Source organism: Scardinius erythrophthalmus (assembly GCF_964197995.2).
Source record: "Scardinius erythrophthalmus genome assembly, chromosome: 21".
NCBI lineage: Eukaryota > Metazoa > Chordata > Actinopteri > Cypriniformes > Leuciscidae > Scardinius > Scardinius erythrophthalmus.
This window is the reverse complement of record NC_138241.1, coordinates 17,492,322-17,510,241: the sequence shown is the minus strand read 5'-3', so window position 1 is coordinate 17,510,241 and position 17,920 is coordinate 17,492,322. Positions and strand designations below refer to the sequence as shown.

General features: G+C 35.8%; 2 protein-coding genes across 3 annotated transcripts in view; one reads left to right on the top strand and one right to left on the bottom strand.

The window, feature by feature from the left end:
• The window catches only part of kif16bb (kinesin family member 16Bb), a gene marked incomplete at its 3' end in the record, with an annotated part of 31,879 nt that extends 24,836 nt beyond the window's left edge, over window positions 1-7,043 (bottom strand). Inside the window, exons 1-8 of the mRNA XM_081351602.1 lie at window positions 6,997-7,043; window positions 6,352-6,424; window positions 5,950-6,019; window positions 5,542-5,643; window positions 5,074-5,190; window positions 3,719-3,816; window positions 1,033-1,142; window positions 740-882 (exon numbers count right to left, since the gene is read on the bottom strand). Of these exons, the coding sequence (XP_081207728.1) occupies window positions 740-882; window positions 1,033-1,142; window positions 3,719-3,816; window positions 5,074-5,190; window positions 5,542-5,643; window positions 5,950-6,019; window positions 6,352-6,398 (687 nt within the window). The 5' untranslated portion in view covers window positions 6,399-6,424; window positions 6,997-7,043. The remainder of the gene's footprint in view (window positions 1-739; window positions 883-1,032; window positions 1,143-3,718; window positions 3,817-5,073; window positions 5,191-5,541; window positions 5,644-5,949; window positions 6,020-6,351; window positions 6,425-6,996) is intronic.
• A 4,821-nt stretch (window positions 7,044-11,864) lies between these two features.
• The window catches only part of tasp1 (taspase, threonine aspartase, 1), a 33,481-nt gene continuing 27,425 nt past the window's right edge, over window positions 11,865-17,920 (top strand). Inside the window, exons 1-5 of one of the 2 annotated variants that reach the window (XM_081350509.1) lie at window positions 11,865-12,062; window positions 12,418-12,611; window positions 13,848-13,915; window positions 14,627-14,695; window positions 17,389-17,509. In XM_081350509.1, coding sequence (XP_081206635.1) covers window positions 12,488-12,611; window positions 13,848-13,915; window positions 14,627-14,695; window positions 17,389-17,509 — 382 coding nt within the window. In that variant the 5' untranslated portion in view covers window positions 11,865-12,062; window positions 12,418-12,487. The remainder of the gene's footprint in view (window positions 12,063-12,417; window positions 12,612-13,847; window positions 13,916-14,626; window positions 14,696-17,388; window positions 17,510-17,920) is intronic. The other variant, XM_081350510.1, reaches the window with a different exon arrangement.

Genomic DNA, 17,920 nt, shown 5'->3' with positions numbered 1-17,920 from the left:
GACTTCATGGATGCGAATGTCAGATCCGTGCACGCTGTAAGTGCTAGCTGCCTACTCTTCTCCTCGAGACAAGCCGTGTCCAGGAGTTTAAACGCTAACACAGCGTCAGGCAGGGTCATGTTGTATTTCTTCATCCGGTTGTATCTTTGCTCAAAGTCTATAATGTAGTCCGTCATGGACACCGCACTGTCTTTGGAAATCGAGTCGAAATGAGAGTATGCTTCATAAGCGCGGTCTTTTTCTTCTCTCAAGAATATCGCGTCCAGCTTAGCTAGCAAGGTTTCCATACCGTCATCTTTGTTTAGATCGTTCGCGGGTATTTCCAAAGCGGTCTCTCTGGCTCGCCCCTCGAGCCCCAGCACCACCGCGAGTGCCTGCTTCTTCTTTTCTAAGTCCGTAACAAGTCTCCACATGCTAACTTCATTTTTCCAGCACTCGTATGGTCGAGCTTCATCAAGCTTAGGCGGTACTCTGTAGTTGGAAACCATCCTCTGCTACCATTGAAAATAGCCAAAAATACAACGAAGTTCCACAGAAAGTTTTTTTATTACTCCACACTCTATTCTCCCGCAAATACCACAGAAGAACCAACAAGTCTCGCCGACTCACGCGATAATACATTCTTGTAGACTCTCGCGATAATACATTCACTCGCACATGAAGTTAACAAAGGCTATCTGCACAAATGTACAAACAAAGAGGCAGATGGCATTCAGCAGAGGGTAAATGGACTTGTGACCTTGATGAAGCGAATGGTGAAGATAGCGTGGGATCGGCTGCTGACATGGTTCATGCATGTGCTGGCAGTGGCACGCCTCCTGTTGCCCTCGTGTATTAGCTGGCCAACCTCAGTATAGCTCTGCACATGGTGTCTGGAGAGGGCTAGACATATACAGGACATAAGAGAAACATAAACAAATGTTTTTACTGGATTTCTGATAAAGTTGTTTAAGCAATCAGTAAAGTAACATTAAAAAGTGAGCCAGTTTTCAATCATCATGATGTGAGGTGTTGTTTCTGTAGTCATTTTACCCTCCACATATGCTCCATCTTTAGGATGTTCTCTTACTCTCAGCTCACAGCCTTGTGTCTCTGTGCTGGGAAGGAGGTCTCGAACTCGCTCATTGTAGATTTCAAAGTAGCTGGAAGCACAAAGCATCAAAGACAAGAACAAAGCAGTGATAGATTGCTCTTGAAACATTAGCTCCTATTTTAGGATATAATGAGATGAAATTTTGCTGCCACAAAAACTTCAACAGTGACTCAGTCTAGATTAGTCTGGTTTTAAATGAGCCACATTCCAGCAGTTTTGCTAAATACCACTGGTTTAGTTTATATTTTGGTTTAATAGCTCATTTGCTAGCTTATTAAATTTTCTTTGTTTTGACTAAATCACTCGTGAAGCAATTGCCTGGAAAACTCAAATCAATTACCTGCCGCTGTTTGAATCTCATTGTACATGAATAAAATTATCGAAAATGCTGGCTTGATGGAACACAGCGACTTGACAAGGAATTAGAGGCTACACATTTTCCCGAAATCTGAATAAGCTCTGTTGTTATATACTGCTGCATATTACAGCAATCGTGTGGGTGAGGGGGAGAAAGTCTCGCCAGTCAGAAAAGAAATAAAACCCCAAAAGACGATAAACCTATTTCGAGCTGTCTGAGAAATGTGAATGTTTAAACAGGCTCCTGAAATGAAAGACAGATTGGTCCCTCTTCATCTCCTAATGAAGCTGGAGGGAGAGAGAGAGACAGTATCAGTTCGAGCTCAGTACAAACCAACAGTGAACTAATTAAAATGTGACAGTCAGACATTTTGAATGCCTCTACTGCTAGAACCGTCCCATGTGAATGAGCACTGTTTAAAGGAGGGAATCCAGGTAGTTAAACTACAAAAACCTCTTGCAGGCATTTAGACACTACAGTCGCATGCAAGAGAAGCCATGGGTAAAGTATCAACCAGGTTTTTTTTCAATTGATAAAGACAGGTCTCACTCACGGGTGTGACTGGGCTATTGGGTTTCAGTAACCGATATTTTTTTTTTTCTACTGCAGCAATCCTAACTGCAATGGCAATCGATTTAATACACAATAACTGTAATTTAAGACCTCATTTATACCACAAGCAAAAGACATGACTCGGTAGCTTCCTTTATTAAACTTAATACACATCCAGAAGTCTGCACAAGCAAAGAGCTTGCATTGAAATGTACTGTAGATGCAAACAGTCAATATTTTGCAACATGCAACAGAAAATATGGCCTCTGGGATACTACATAGCTGAATAAATTTCATTATGGACTTTATTAGCTCTAACCTACTAGCCTACTGCCAATTTAACAGACCAACACTGCTGTTTAATAGTTTGAGTCTGAACATTTTGTCTTTTTTAAAAGAAATGAACACTTTTATCCATCAAGGAAAAAAAAGTGACATTTATAATTTTACAAATTTCTATTTCAAATAAATGCTGTCCTTTTGAACTTCTTATTCACCAACAAATCCTGAAAAGAAGTATCACGTTTTCATTGAAAATATCAAGTAATCAACATTGATAATAATAAGAAATGTTCCTCAAGCACCAAATCAGCATTTCAGAATCATTTCTGATGTATCAAGTGACACTGAAGACTGGAGTAACGGCTGCTGAAATTTCCATTTTAAAATAGAATTAAAATAGAAAAGTATATTGTGTTAAAAATATATTGTGGTCAAATTTTAGATGTCCAATTCTTAGAGGTTTTTAGAGGTCCAATTCTCACTACTAACTAACTATTAACTAGAACTTTGCCTCAAACTTCTAATTACTGTTTATTAATAGTTAAGTTAATTAAGGTAGTTGTTGAGTTTAGGTATTGGGTAGGATTAAGGGATGTAGAATATGGTCATGCAAAATAAGGCATTAATATGTGCTTTATAAGTATTAATAAACAGCCAATATTCTATCTAGTAATATGCATGCTAATAAGCAACTAGTTAATAGTAAGAATTGGACCCTTAACTAACATGTTACCAATATTGTAATATAATATTTCACAATATTACTGTTTTTACTGTATTTATTTACTGTTTGTACATTTATATTAACCTTACCAACCCCAAATTTTTGAACAGTAGTGAATAAACATGTTCAGTGTGTAATTGAACTGTGACAGCCGGTATATCTATGATGTTTAAAATAACATGTATTAGGTCGAGTCTAGGGACGTGACGTTGAGGAAATTTTCCCACCGGTTAATCGACGTGTGACAACAAGGTGATGCAACACCGGTTATATTACTTGCCCACAGCAAGCCTAGTCTAGTCACACCCCTGGTCTCACTTTCTGTCTCTCTCATCTCTCTCATCTAATCTACCATGTGGGCTGTTATCAAGACGCCACTATGATAACTGCTTGAGGCGGAAGCAGACGGAGGCTGAACACTGACCTTCCTGATCATCTGGTCGTAATTAGAGTCCTGCTATCTTACAATGCCCATAAGAAAGGACAAGCTGCCAGAATGAACACACTGTAATCTGTCTGTCCTTCTCCCTGGGATTTTGATCGGTTCATTATCCTACAATAAACCACCATGGAGCAAATGATGGCCATTGACAACTGTGGTCATGTATGAAGCTCTCTTGACACGTCGGAATTACTTATGTTACTCACTTCTTTGGCACTATTCCCGCAGCAATGGTTATGCCATTACCAAGAAATATTGCGCTCATACCTGACCTCCATGTGAAATGATGCCTTATCTCTTTGCAACACTCCACTGATGTGGTGGAACAGCCCCTCACAGATCCGTGGAATCAGTCCATAATCACCCTGAAAGAAGGAAATTAGAAATTTCAGCTCAGTTAGCTGTTAAATGTAGTCAGGTGGTTGAGGAAATAGACGGAAAGATCGCAGGTTTGAACCCCATAAGGGATAACCCATGTGTTATGAAGAATGTTCATATATTTTGAAGAATGTTTCAACAGCTTTTGTCCATTCAATGCATTTTGGACCCCAGTGACTTTCATTGTATGGACAAAGAAAATGTCAAAATATCTTCTTTTGAGTTTCACAGAAGAAAGAAAGCCATAGAAGTCTAGAATGGCATATAGGTGAGTAAATGAAAACTCCTGGAAAACTATTTTATCAGGCAAGACACCGTCTTTTAAATAAATAAATAAATAAATAAATAAATAAATAAATAAATAAATAAATAAATAAATAAATAAATAAATGTGTGAGCTAAATGTGGTTAGGTTGTATATGTATTGAAAAAGATATATATTCTAAAAACAGCATGGAACATATACACTGGCCAATATAATGTCAATAAACCAAATAAGCTGTGAAGAAAGTGCTAAGCTTTTTAAGTATTGTTAGAATGTACATTAGACATTTAGTACAATTTAAGAAGGACAAGCAATGACGTAACATTGTGCAATAAAAACCTGGAGTAAAAAGAATCATGTGAAAGTGAAGCATGTGATTTATGTGGCATTAATGTAACTTATTGACTACAGTTTTGTACATTAAGCTAGAATAGGTGAAATAATTCCAACATCATCATCTTTAAAAGATAAAAAAAATCTAAAATTATAACATAAATTTTAGGACAAAGAATTGATGCTTTTGCCCTTCAGATGTCCACACACTTGAGGCAGTTTGATTTCAGCTCTCTTTCTCGACTATTTCTTCAATCTGCACTTTTCAACAGCACTTTGAATAAATAAGAACTCCATAAAGTCTCCACACTATTTTCCCCTCTGATCTGCAAAGGCGGCTTTTAATTACTACCCACGACAAAGAGGGGATATCAGACAGAATAGAATAATTATCATCAGTACAAATCTGAACGAGTCTCTCGGACGACAGACCGATACCCATTATAATTATGTGTTCTTCATATGCTGCCCTTTTCACATTTTCTGATTACTCATGAGAAGCATGCAGTGAAATAGAGGCTCTGCAGCAACTGGAGTAGTGTGTGCATCTGCCATCTTCTGAAGAGCGAGAGTGTGTTATTAGCTGTGATTTGTAGGTTTTGAAATTACACTTGAGAGGGAGACAGTAATGAGATGTGAAGCTTACAGCGTTGCCCATCATGGTGTAGGACTTTCCTGAGCCTGTCTGGCCGTAAGCAAAAACGCATGCATTGTAGCCCTCAAAAGCAGCTTGCAGGACATCGGTACCAAGATCTTTGAATATCTGAAATGACAAATGAGCTACAGAGTTACTATTTTGAGCACGTATTCTTGGAATCTCTATCTTCTGTAAAAAAATAATTTGATTTTTATTCACTGAAGAGATCTTACTGGTTTCAAAGCCTGTGGTTACAGCTCAGCTAGTATATGTACAGTGGCAGATCAGATACTATCAAAAACATTATCAAAGTTAGGTATTTATATTGTTCATGCTTCCACTTGAAATGAATGACACTGAAAAACAGACCTTGACATCTACAGTAAACGACTCGTAAAAACAGCTAGTTCTATGGGTGCTGGAACACTTCTATCATTATTACTACTGGTCACATGACAATTGCAGTGGAGTTTGTACCTTTTCTTGGGTCACAAAGTTTGGACTTGTGCTGTTCATTGAATCATAAGAGAAATCATATGAGAAAGACTTTCCTCTCTCTCCAAACGGTTCTCCAGTCTCCTACAAAGCATAAAACACTTGCTGACCTGCTGCAACTAGTGTCAATAAAAGGTGATATTTGGACATTACAATTAATTTGACCCTAATTAGGGCATTTCTAACACATACATTGTGGTGTTCATTAATGCCAAATAGTTTAATAATAATCTCTGCAACACCTAAACCATAATTACAAGCCTAGAGTAAATTTTTACAAATATTATACATTTTAAACAGGTATAGGTAAGATTGATTTTTGACACTGGTTAATTTTGTAACCAATGCACATAAACAAACATGTGTTTAAATATCAACTGAATGAGATACCTTTGTGTTAAGGACAGAGATTTTATGTCCATTCACATGTATAATGACTTTGGCTGAAAGGTCCTTCTCCCTGAGTAAGGAAAATAAACAGACGGATAGACAAATATGAAAATATTATTGTCAAAACAGCAAACCATGATAAACTGCCACAGACTTGTATGATATTAAATAATAATAAAGTGAGACATGCTCTCTTATGGAAAACAGTTTAGTGAGAGAGATTTATTAAACAGACACATGAATACTTGTGAAGTTTTTTCAGACGCGTTTAATCGTCTAAAACATAATGATTATTGCCAGTTGCCATGTTGTGCAAGTAAATCAAATAGATACCAGACCAACGTTTACAGTATGTGTACTAGCTTACTGTATGTTGATTTTGAGCATTCGGACAAGACTAACCTTTGGCTCAAAGGACGGACCCTCACCGCCACACGCACAGACGCCATGGGTCATCGGTGACAGGACACTGCACCTGTTTCACGAGTATTGTATCATAACTGTAATATATGCGCTTCCCTAGACACCTATACCTGTTAGCGCAGGCAGGTAACACCTAACGTTACTGTAGATTTCGACTGTAAGTTACTCACTGTTACTCATTTCTCTCCACTTCAACAGGTAACGTAGCCTATCTACCAGACATAAGAAAATAAACTCTAAGCAAAATAGGTTTGTTGCTGGCAAACTAACAAGTTCAGTGAGGGTTTATCTCATGAATATTAATATACTGACAAATTTTAACATTGTTTGGTAACCAATGACAAATACTTTCTTAATGAATATGAATTGTGTTATGGTGCTAAACGTCCAACGATTGGCTGATGAATTCTGTCACGTCCTTTGAAAACCTATCACTGAAACAGGAATGGCTCATGAATATTAAGAGACTTCACAGCGGTACATGCAGTGCAAAACCGTTGTGAAAAAGGTGATGGCTTTCAATTCCTTTTTGACATCTGTGTTGGGTAGATAAAAGAAAATATAATCCCCCAAAAAATACAGAATTTATAATCATTGTAGAACCACTACAATGTGAATTAATACCTGTTCTGCTGTACCTGAGCCCTGGTGACTGCAGCATTTCCTGGTACAATCTAAGAAATTGGACTCTACCATTTTATTCAGAAAAGGGGCCCCTCATTCACCTGTTCACATATATGTACTGAGTGTATCAGTTTTGTTAGGGTTACAGTTGAATGTTAAGTTAGAGTATCAGTTTTGTTAGGGTTATAGTTGTATGTTAAGTTAATATATTATTGTGAAGTTTGTTTTTAGCTTTTATTATTGAACGACACTTCGATATTATTACCTGTTTTGTTTCGGTGGTTTAAACAGGTGAAGTTCATGTCCTGTAGATGGCAGTCTTTCTCCAGTTATAAGAGGAAGGCACATGCATACACCAGCAAAACCTGAGGTCTAATTGTACTCTAGTTCATATTTTCTTTACTGTTTATTATATGAATTTACGCATCTGCTACAGCACTATAAATTGCTACATCTAAAAGAACTGGCCCTATAGTTGAACTTACTTTCTATTACTTAGCTATAGCTAAGGTAGCCTACACACACAGACACACACACACACACACACACACACACACACACACACACACAAGTCCACAGAGACAAGTCCATGTTGGGGATGCTTTGTTTATCCTTAGATCTTTCTAAAGCAATGATTTTTGTTCTACTTTCTTCTCCAATCATCACAGAAGAATAAAAGGGAAGGAAGTTGTCAGTCACTGATCACATGGTGCACAGACTCGCCTTCTTCCTAGTGTCAGATTAAGCATTTCCTCTGCTTTTCCCACCACATCAGATCACAGCAGAAAGAGTTCCTCACAGCCACTGAGAGAAGCTCCAGACCATGAAGTACAATCTGCTGATTTAGCAAAGCATGATTCATTTTTGAAAGGTATTATTGCCAAACATTTTTTTTTTACAAAAACTTCAAGAGACAAGTCCGCCAATTGAATTCATGAGGCCCAGGATTGTTTTTATGGATGGTCCCATTCCAGGCCTCTTTCATCACAATTCTCAAGACACATTCCTGATTGTCCTCCCCTGACGGTCCAGAGGTCCTGAGAATAGTCACATAGATATCTGTTCTGGTTATATGAGGAATGTTTGAACACTTCAGCTGGATGAGAGATTGGAGATTGAGGTCTGGATTAATTCAGTAGTCGAGTTAATAACTGGAGACTTGAGCCAAGTAGTGACACCAATGACTTGAGACACCAGTGTCTGATGTCAAATAAAGTTTTTCACACAAGATCCCAGCTAGCGAGAAAGACAATATTGCCAGTCTTTTTCATTCATCTGAAGTTGGAAGCAGAAGACTTTTACCATCTGAACTGAACTGGTAAAGGTTTTGTTTTCATTTTGAGAGTCTAAACTTGGTGCTATAGTTAAAACTTTAATCTATTAAATCTAATAAGACACTATGCCTTGATTTTTCGATGAAAGCCAAAAAAAACAGCAAACAAAGAAAACAATAAAAATATCTTAAACTTAATCATGGTAAATTAGGTTGGCAAAAAAGCGTTCAGCTATTCCTTTTTTACTGTATCAAGTGCTGCCAGAACAAACAAGCTTTGTACCATCAACTCACTTACTCCAAGAAACTTAAAGCAGCTCATTTTTTCTCTCTCTCTCTTTCATAAGTTGAACATAATGTTTAAGTCTCCAGCCTTATATACACTACTGCACTAATTGAACTAGGGTGTTAGCCAACTCAAATATCATTAAGAGAACAGATGATTAAAAGAAAGTACTTGTTAGCTGGCAAATGTATAACCATCTGGATGCAATACTTGGAAGAAAATGTAGAAATGTAAGAGAGTATGTTAATATAAGTGTTTCTATATATATATATATATATATATATATATATATATATATATATATATATATATATATATATATATATATATATATATATATAAACCTTTCTGATACTTTTGCAGAAAGTCTTTGGTAGCCAGATATTGAACATCAGAGAGTGGTGAAATTAAAGGAACACGCCACCGTTTTTTGAAATAGGGCTTATTCACCTTCTTTCCTACATTTAGATAGGTGGGCAAATGCATTTTTGTCTCAGTGCATGCATTGTTTTAGTTTGACAGGGTCGGCGCTAGCTTAGCTTAGCATAATGAATGGAATCCTGACTTATATATTAAGGACTATATTAGGGGAAGCACAAGCGAAGCACTGCTACTTGGGCGTGATATCTCTGGGCCTAATATAGTCCCAAGTCAATATCTGCCTAGGAAATCGCCTAGTGTTAATCTGCATCGCTATTTGTACTTGTTGTGAATACGCAGGCCACAAGAAGTAATTAGGTGGGTTTTTTAAATTTTTATATCACTTTTACTCAGGACATGCTAGCTGGCAACAAAGGATTCCATTCATTATGCTAAGCTAAGCTAGCGCCGACCCTGTCAAACTTAAACAATGCATGCACTGAGACAAAAATGCATTTGCCCACCTATCTAAATGTAGGAAAGAAGGTGAATAAGCCCTATTTCAAAAAACGGTGGAGTGTTCCTTTAAGTGCTATTACTTCAATTGTTTCCAAATGTAAAGGTCAACCTCAACTCATTTAAAAAATGTAGAAATGAATAGAAATGTTAGCATAGCTACTCATGAAATAAATACATGGACATTAAATATTGATTTTGGTTAAAATTATTTTATAATTTTAACTGTATATTATATATTATCCATTTGTAGGAAACAAGAGAAGATCTATCTCATGAGAAAACGTAACTATGTTACGAGGTGGCAATTTCGTATGAATTTGTATGGAAATGGGATTATTATAATAAGTGAAGTTCACAACGTAATTTCAGGAGGAGCGAACCCATCTAATCTTTCGATGAACTGCCAGAGCACATAAGCAGCCGCTCACCTTGTCCCGGCATCAGCTGTTTTGGCATCCCTCCACCTCCCCAACTCCACCAACATAATTTAGTCATCTTGCTACCACTCATCATCCAAGCATTAGTAGTCCCACTGGGGGGTATATCTAAGCTTGAGTTGAAGCTGCTTCCTCGAGCCCCTCCATTGCGGACAGCAAGCCAAATACGCTCAACCTTATTAGCTTAAAGATTATATGGGCATTGGAAATCGTGAAACATAAGTATGAAGATCCACCCCTAACCCCATCCCTAAACCTAGCCATCAGTGGGGCAGAAGCAGATCATACAAAACATAATGAGATACAAATTCACATGAATTAGCCACAAATTTGCCAAAAACAGTTGTGAGTTGCCACAAGAATATGTTGATTTTAACTACTTTGTTCCATTTTAGATGTTATTATTGTGTCAGAGTTACACATTTATTAAGTCTTGGTTTTGTTTCATCACTTGTAAAGCACTGTCATTCTTTAAGTCAGTAAAATGACGTATTTTAGACAATTGTGTTCCCGACAGTAAAAGAAGCATAAAGCTGAATGGCAAACAAGTCTATAATGCTGATATATTAAGAACAATCATCCTAGCAAAGACAATTATCTCAGCACCAATAAACGCCATATCACTGAACAAAGAAAGAGTGAAATCCATCCCAATACACTACAGAAATGAAATAACAACAGAATACATTTGCTTTAGCTCTGACAAAAGATGTGTGATGTAAGAACTTGATCACAGAATGAGTTCTACAATTAAATCTGAACAGAAAGGTGGTAAAAGTCTGGATGATACACTCATATTATAATATTGGATATTAGTGTCAATTAATCAGTTAATCAAGCAGCTCTCTCTCTCTATCTCTGTGTGTATTTAAATGGTGTATTTTAGTTGATTTTAGGATGTTAGAAGAGATTAAACCTACTTATGGATTGTTTTGATACCAAATTGTAAAATGGAGATTATAATTAAAGATATAAGATTACAGTACTGCAATCCACACTTTGAGACACTCTTCTAGCCGCAATTTAATGCATCGATTGTGATTTTATCTGTTTAATGAAATGCTTTTTAATAAGAAACCATATTGAAACCTAATATTGGATGTTGTGCCTCATAGACTGCTGTCCCTTCTCCACAGAGCACAAATGGGAGTAACAACAATAACCTTGAATTAACTTCTTACTGGCATCATTTTTTGATTTTCTAAAAAAAATCTGTTTTTCAAACTGTGGAGTCATCCGTACTTGACTTCAGTCAGAGGACGTTTATGTAAGCAAATAGTCCCAAGAGGTGTGTTTTCAATTCCACTGCCAATGCTGGTTTACTTGACATGACAGAAAGAGCATCTGTTTAGAATAAATAACACCAAACTGTGCTCATAAATCCTCACATCAGATATGTCCATGTTATCTGTTCTGTGTTCTATTGATCTCTCTTTGCATTCTGATTTGAAACACAATAAGATTTAATATGTGTAGAGTTAATATACAGTATGATTTTAGTTGCAGATTTTTAAAGTCCATTATTTTGTTCGTGCAATTCCTACTGATCTATTTACATATTTACCATTAATAGATTAGGCACTGTTTGTTAAGACTATAATGGCTTGGGTGACAACTAAAATACAGTGTCAATAATAATGGAAGACATTTTGAGCAGCAACATAAATGTTTGAGATAATTCACTGATCAAACACACTCTGTAAAATGACATATGCTTCGTAAAAGTAGTACTATTTTCTCTTCAAAGTACATTTCCTATAGGCTACAGTATTCCCTAGATCCACAAGCAGATATAAAATTATGTTATATATTTTTGTTAAACATTATTATACTTATAGTAATTAAAGTGACCTTTACGTTAAACAAATACTTAAAAAATTTTCATTTTCTGTGTAAAATCTGTGTCGTCCTCGTTCCTTTTTCTGTTTGATGCAACGCAGTTGATGACTCTGCCGCAGGGGGGCGCTGCTGTAGTCATACGGTCACATGTGTCACTGAACCAGGAAGTATTTTGGTGTGACGAGAGCACATGCGCCGCTCATCATCACATCACATCACAATCATGCTGCAGACATACAACTACACTCATAATTTAGTGCAATCTGTATGTGTGTGTCATTAGTAGAGACGCTGAACAATGCGTATGACTGTGGCGCTCTTCTGCCGTCATGCACCTGAAGTCTTCATGCGAGTGAGTTTTGCAGTCTTCATTCTTTCATTATTTTGTAGGACTGAAATTAGCAGTAGTGGATGTACTGTATATAAAAAGATTCATAGCTGAGTGAATGTAATATAAATTTGCGAGCAAACAGTTAGTTATTTCGTTTGTGTTCCTCAAGACATGTTTCTTATATAAGTAACAGACTTCAGATGAAGAAAATTTTAAGGGAGGCATTAAAGTAGTCAGTGTTGAAATTGTCAATGTGTATGTCTTTATTACTAACTTAACTTAACTGAATTAGATATAGATATAATGTAATAGCCAATATTACTTTAAATATTATGTTGAATTCTGAAGGTATTGATATCTCTCTCTTTTCTTTCAGGACTTGAAGAATTGTATTGGAATTCTGAGTGAATGATGGGTCAAAATGCAAGTTACATTAATTACGGGTCATGGAAAAACTAGAAAACTCGACAGATTGCAAGGAGACTGCGTCTCCACTAAACAATTCAGGGTCTGTACTGAACAGCACCGTCTCCCGTCATGAAGCTATGGGGTTTGTGCTGGTGCATGCAGGTGAATTTGGGTCCCTTTGGGAATTTAGACTGCGCTTCAAGACATTTCTGCATAAACATGCTTCTGCACAAATTTAGATGTTACATGTGCAATGAGTAATTGTGAAGATTCCCTAAAAGGTATAGGTCCCTGAAATTTTTTCAATTGTCATTATTTTCTCAACCTTATGTCTTTCCAAACTAGTATGTTGTTATTTTTGTCCATGGAACACAAAAGGAAAGGTTTAAAGAAATGTCCATTTAATAGCAATTCATAATGGTTAGTCTGTCAAACTTCAAAAGGAGCCAAAAAACACTGTAATTGAAAGAAGTCAATATGACTGTATTCCACTTCTTCTTAAGACATACAAAAGCCTAACAGGCTATTATTTGAAGTTATTAGCCTACTTACTGATAATTTCCCCTTTTGCTGCTGCTCTCAAATGTCATTCTCCATTCTGCATATTCATACCAGCATGGCTCTTGAAACAATGGCCGGTGAATGGGATTTGAGAGCTTTGAATAGTATCTATCGATAGCAGTCTTAAATTTAGTATAGATTCTGAAGACTTGAAATATAAGGACTATGTGTATGCCACTTTTTGTGTTTTTTTGTCTTTTCGACAACTTGACAGATTGTCACTATGAACATTGTGTGGAAAACAATGGAAAAAATAACAAATTGGTTTGGATAGGCTTGAAGGTGAGTAAATAAAGGCATTAAACTTTGTTAGCAAACGGTTTCTTTAAAGAGATAGTTTACCTAAAAATGAAAAGTTTGTCATTTACTCACCCTCGTGTTGTTTCAAACCTGTATGAGTTAATTTTTTCTGTTGAACACGAAAGAAGATATTTTAAAGAATGCTGGTAACCATACAGTTGTCTGTAGCCATTGACTTCCATAGTATTTTTTTTTCCTACTATGGAAGTCAATAGGGCCTATCAACTGTTTGATTACCAACATTCATTAAAATATCATCTTTTGTGTTCAGCAGAAGAAAGAATCTCATACAGGTTTGGAACAACATGAGGGTGAGTAAATGATGACACAATTAAAAATTTTTGGGTGAACTATCCCTTTAATGTTTAGGACATACAGACTTTTCATGTATGAAACTTACTTTACAAGACTTCTAAAAAAACAAAAACAATCTCATATGACAAGCAATGTCAAATAAGCAACTACAAACTGTTAACAGCTGAAGAACCTCACTTGTAAGAAATGTCTGTCTTATTTTTGATGATTTTATCTCCACAGGGGCAGGGTATCATTCGGAATCCAAAGCCAAGGAATACAAACATGTGTGCAAGAGAGCTTGCCAGAGAGTGAGTTGCATGTGATTCTTTATTCAAAACTTGATGCCTTGATGTACTTCTGCATTTCTGCTGTGCCCTGAAACCTTTGGATAGCTCTGCCAGAGGTCACGTCAACAAGATGTCAGTTCAGTGATATAGTCAACTTTCATTCCCAGCTCAGTTTGCATGATTTCTGATACGTATTGTGTAACATTTTTAACACAAAGATGAATTCCTTCTTGCTTACATTTGCAAAATGTTATTACATTGTCAATACACAAAATCTAAGATATGCTGACAAAACTGTATTAGATGTTTTATCAGCGAACAGTAATGCATAGGTTGGCAAGTTGCAATGCAATGCTTTTCCCTGTCCATAGTGCCGTGTAAAGGATGAAAAGAAGGGATCAGGCTTGAGTAAAACACCTGTGCCAGGGAATTTGAGTTATGTGTTGATAACATGACACCAGCAGCGACCCGCGAACTGCTGCCCGGCTTAATATACCATTGCACGCTCTCTGCTTGAAGCTTGTCAAGTGGAAAACACTGCAGCTTTATTTGCTTTTTAAGCTCTTGGTATTGGATTATCACATTTTTAATGTTTTGTCTAGATTATTTCAGTGTGATCTTTTCTGCTTAAAGCTCTAGAATCCCGAAGTAGAGCAGAACACTCACTGAGTTGGTTTTAGGCACTGGCAGACATTAGGTTGCTGTCATCAGTTGTGATTTAATGTGTTTCAGGCTGTGGACAGGCTCAGAGCTGGAGGATTGGCACTGGAGGCAGTGACAGCAGCTCTAATAGAGCTAGAGGTGATAGTGGATCACAACAACTCACAAAGAAAATGGATAGAAAATATCTAAACATTTCAGATATTAATGGGATGACAAGCGAGTCAAATTCAACAATCTATAAATATATATATATATTTGAACTAGCTTTTATTTGTACAATTTCAGTTTTATTTTCCTTTTAGCTTTTGTAATTATTACTCATTTTAAAAAATATTTCTTTATAACTTGAATTTATTTTCATTTTAGTAGTTTTAGTTCTAATTCCAGTTAGTTGCCAAGCCAATTTATTTAAGATTTTCATCTAATTATTTATTTTAATTCAGATTTATTTCAAGGACCTAAAGCATTTTTTAGTTTTAGTGTGCAATAACACTGAAGGGATTCTACTGTTGTTTAAAAAAATGGCAATTGTTTAGCTGAAGAAATATCTTTCCAAAAAGCTTAAACCTATAAAATTGTTTTAAAAGTGTGAATTGTAAAAATGACTTGGGATCTATTACCTTTATACAATGCATGGCATTGTAAAGACTGCAAGTGTATCCTCATAGTCTCGTATCCATCTGCGTAAAATTCAATATTCCGTCTACCCTGACTAAGGTATATGACAGACAGAAAGTCTACACACATTTTCACAAATTTCTTCAGTTTTTTTTGGCACTAACATGTCATTAGTTGACATGTCAGACCACTCAAACAGGGCAGTGCTTTGAAAGTGCCGCTGCGTTTTCAGGGACAGCAACCTATGAATGACTTGCTTATAGTTGTGTCTGCATATTAAGCTGGGATAGGAAAACATAACATTTAGCATAAACATATTTTAAAACTAAAATGTGACAAATTTAGGGATTTTTCTGTGTATTGTTTCCAGTGGTGGACGAAATACACAAATCAAGTACTTGAGTAAAAGTACAGATATTCGAATAAAATATTACTCCAGCAAAAGTATTAAGTACTCCTTTTCAATTTTACTTGAGTAAAAGTACTTGATTTTTAATATACTGGAGTAATGTACTTACTTTAAATGTAAAAAGTACTGATGGGTGAATTCCAGCTCAGTCTGAAATTATTATGAGTTATTATGAATTGTTATAAAGTATCCAGCACTAGTCAATAAGGTCAATATTATATAGAAAATATGTATTGGTCTGCAAATAAAAAAAAACTTTTTATTTTATTACCAAAACTTGTCATTCACTGATAACTATTCTGATAATTACTGATAATGCAAGTGTGCAAACAAGCAAAAATAACAAAATTTACCATATATTATATAGAAAAATGAGGAAAACTGAATGCGTGTTAACAAATATAAACATACAGTAAAAAAAAAACATCACATAGGGCAAAATGTGTTAACATTTTAAGAAAGCTATAGAAACACACTAGTTTCACATAATTTGAAACTGCTACGGCAGAGTAGAGATGCATGGGCATTAATTTGCGTTATTTTAAAACTATATATTTTTTTTTTTTTTACCTAAACCTACCCCGTTCAGACGGTAATAGACACATGTGTACCACAAACAACTGACAGTCATGATCTAAAATTATTTTTCATTTACAATAATAAATCCTAGGAAAATTATAAAAAAAACCCTGAAAAGCCTTGTACTTCTCCATCAATGAAGAGAAGTACAAGAATTGCGAGATAAAACCACTTTTTTTAATGATAAATGTTTCTCAATGTCTCATTCTCAATGTCAATTTGACAATGCTTAAAGGATTAGTTCACTTTAAAATGAAAATTAGCCCATGATTTACTCACCCTCATGCCATCCTAGGTGTATATGACTTTCTTCTTTCAGACGCATACAATCGGAGTTATATTAAAAAATATCCTGGCTTTTCCAAGTTTTATAATGGCAGTGGATGGCAACCAACAGATTGAAGCTCAAAAACGTACATCCATCCGTCATAAATGAGCTCCAAGCGGCTCCAGGGGGTTAATAAAGACCTTCTGAAGCAAAACAATGAGTTTGTGTAAGAAAAATATTCATATTTAACACGTTACAAAGTAAAATTCTCATATGTTCGTTTGGCCAGAAGCTAGTTATTATATTATACTTTATGAAGTTTCAAATATCTTTTTTTTTTTACACAAACTCATTGTTTTGCTTCAGAAGGTCTTTATTAACCCCCTGGAGCCGTTTGGAGTCCGTTTATGATGGATGGATGGATGCACGTTTTTGAGCTTCAATCTGTTGGTTGCCATCCACTGCCATTATAAAACTTGGAAGAGCCAGGATATTTTTTAATATAGCTGAAAGAAGAAAATCATATACACCTAGGATAGCTTGAGGGTGAGTAAATCATGGGCTAATTTTCATTTGAAAGTGAACTACTCCTGTAACCAGGAGCCATCTTAAGAAGTCACTTGATTTATATGGACCACTTGGTCAACCAAACTGGGGTGTTAACAGCCAAAAAAATTTTAACAGAATTATACATAAAATGAACTTCACTTCAAAAAAACGAGGCCGACATGTTTTCATGACTTGTAGCGTATTAAAAAGTACTATATTATGCATAGGAATGTAGCATAATGGAAGTAAAAGTTTCCCTTAACAAAAATACTCAGATAAACTACAGATACTTAATAAATGTACTTAAGTACGTTAATAAAGTAGAAATACTTCATTACTGTCCACCACTGCTTGTTTCTTATTATTTTAAAAGAGAAAGAAATTAACTTCTCTAATGTTTATTTTTAGGACTCCCCGTTCACCAATGCGGGCACCGGTTCCAACCTGAACCTCTCGGGTGAGATTGAGTGTGATGCCAGCATCATGGATGGGAAGTCCTTAAACTATGGAGCTGTTGGAGCCTTGAGTGGTAGGTGCTAGTTTGAGCTTTTTGTCATGTGATTAAAGGTGCTATTTGAATTTCAAGCAAATCAAATAAAGGCCAACTTGCAACCACCTTAGCCCTTTAGGAAAGTGGCTAATTGCATTTTCTGCGTGCAAGAATGGTAAAATGCAAGACTAAAATGTTTTTTTAATTTGTTTATTTAGAAATAAATGTAAATGTTATACATACACGCTACTACTTTTCACTCGAAACTAACTGATGCACAAAACAGGACCGATTTGACCTCATCAACCTGTTCCCATGTTGGTTAAAACTATAAAAACTTGATTTGACATGCAGTGTCTTGAAATTCTGCTAATCCACATACAATATAAAGGAAGTTTATTTAGTTCAACACTGATATTAGTGAAACATGGTGTTATTTTTCTTATTTTT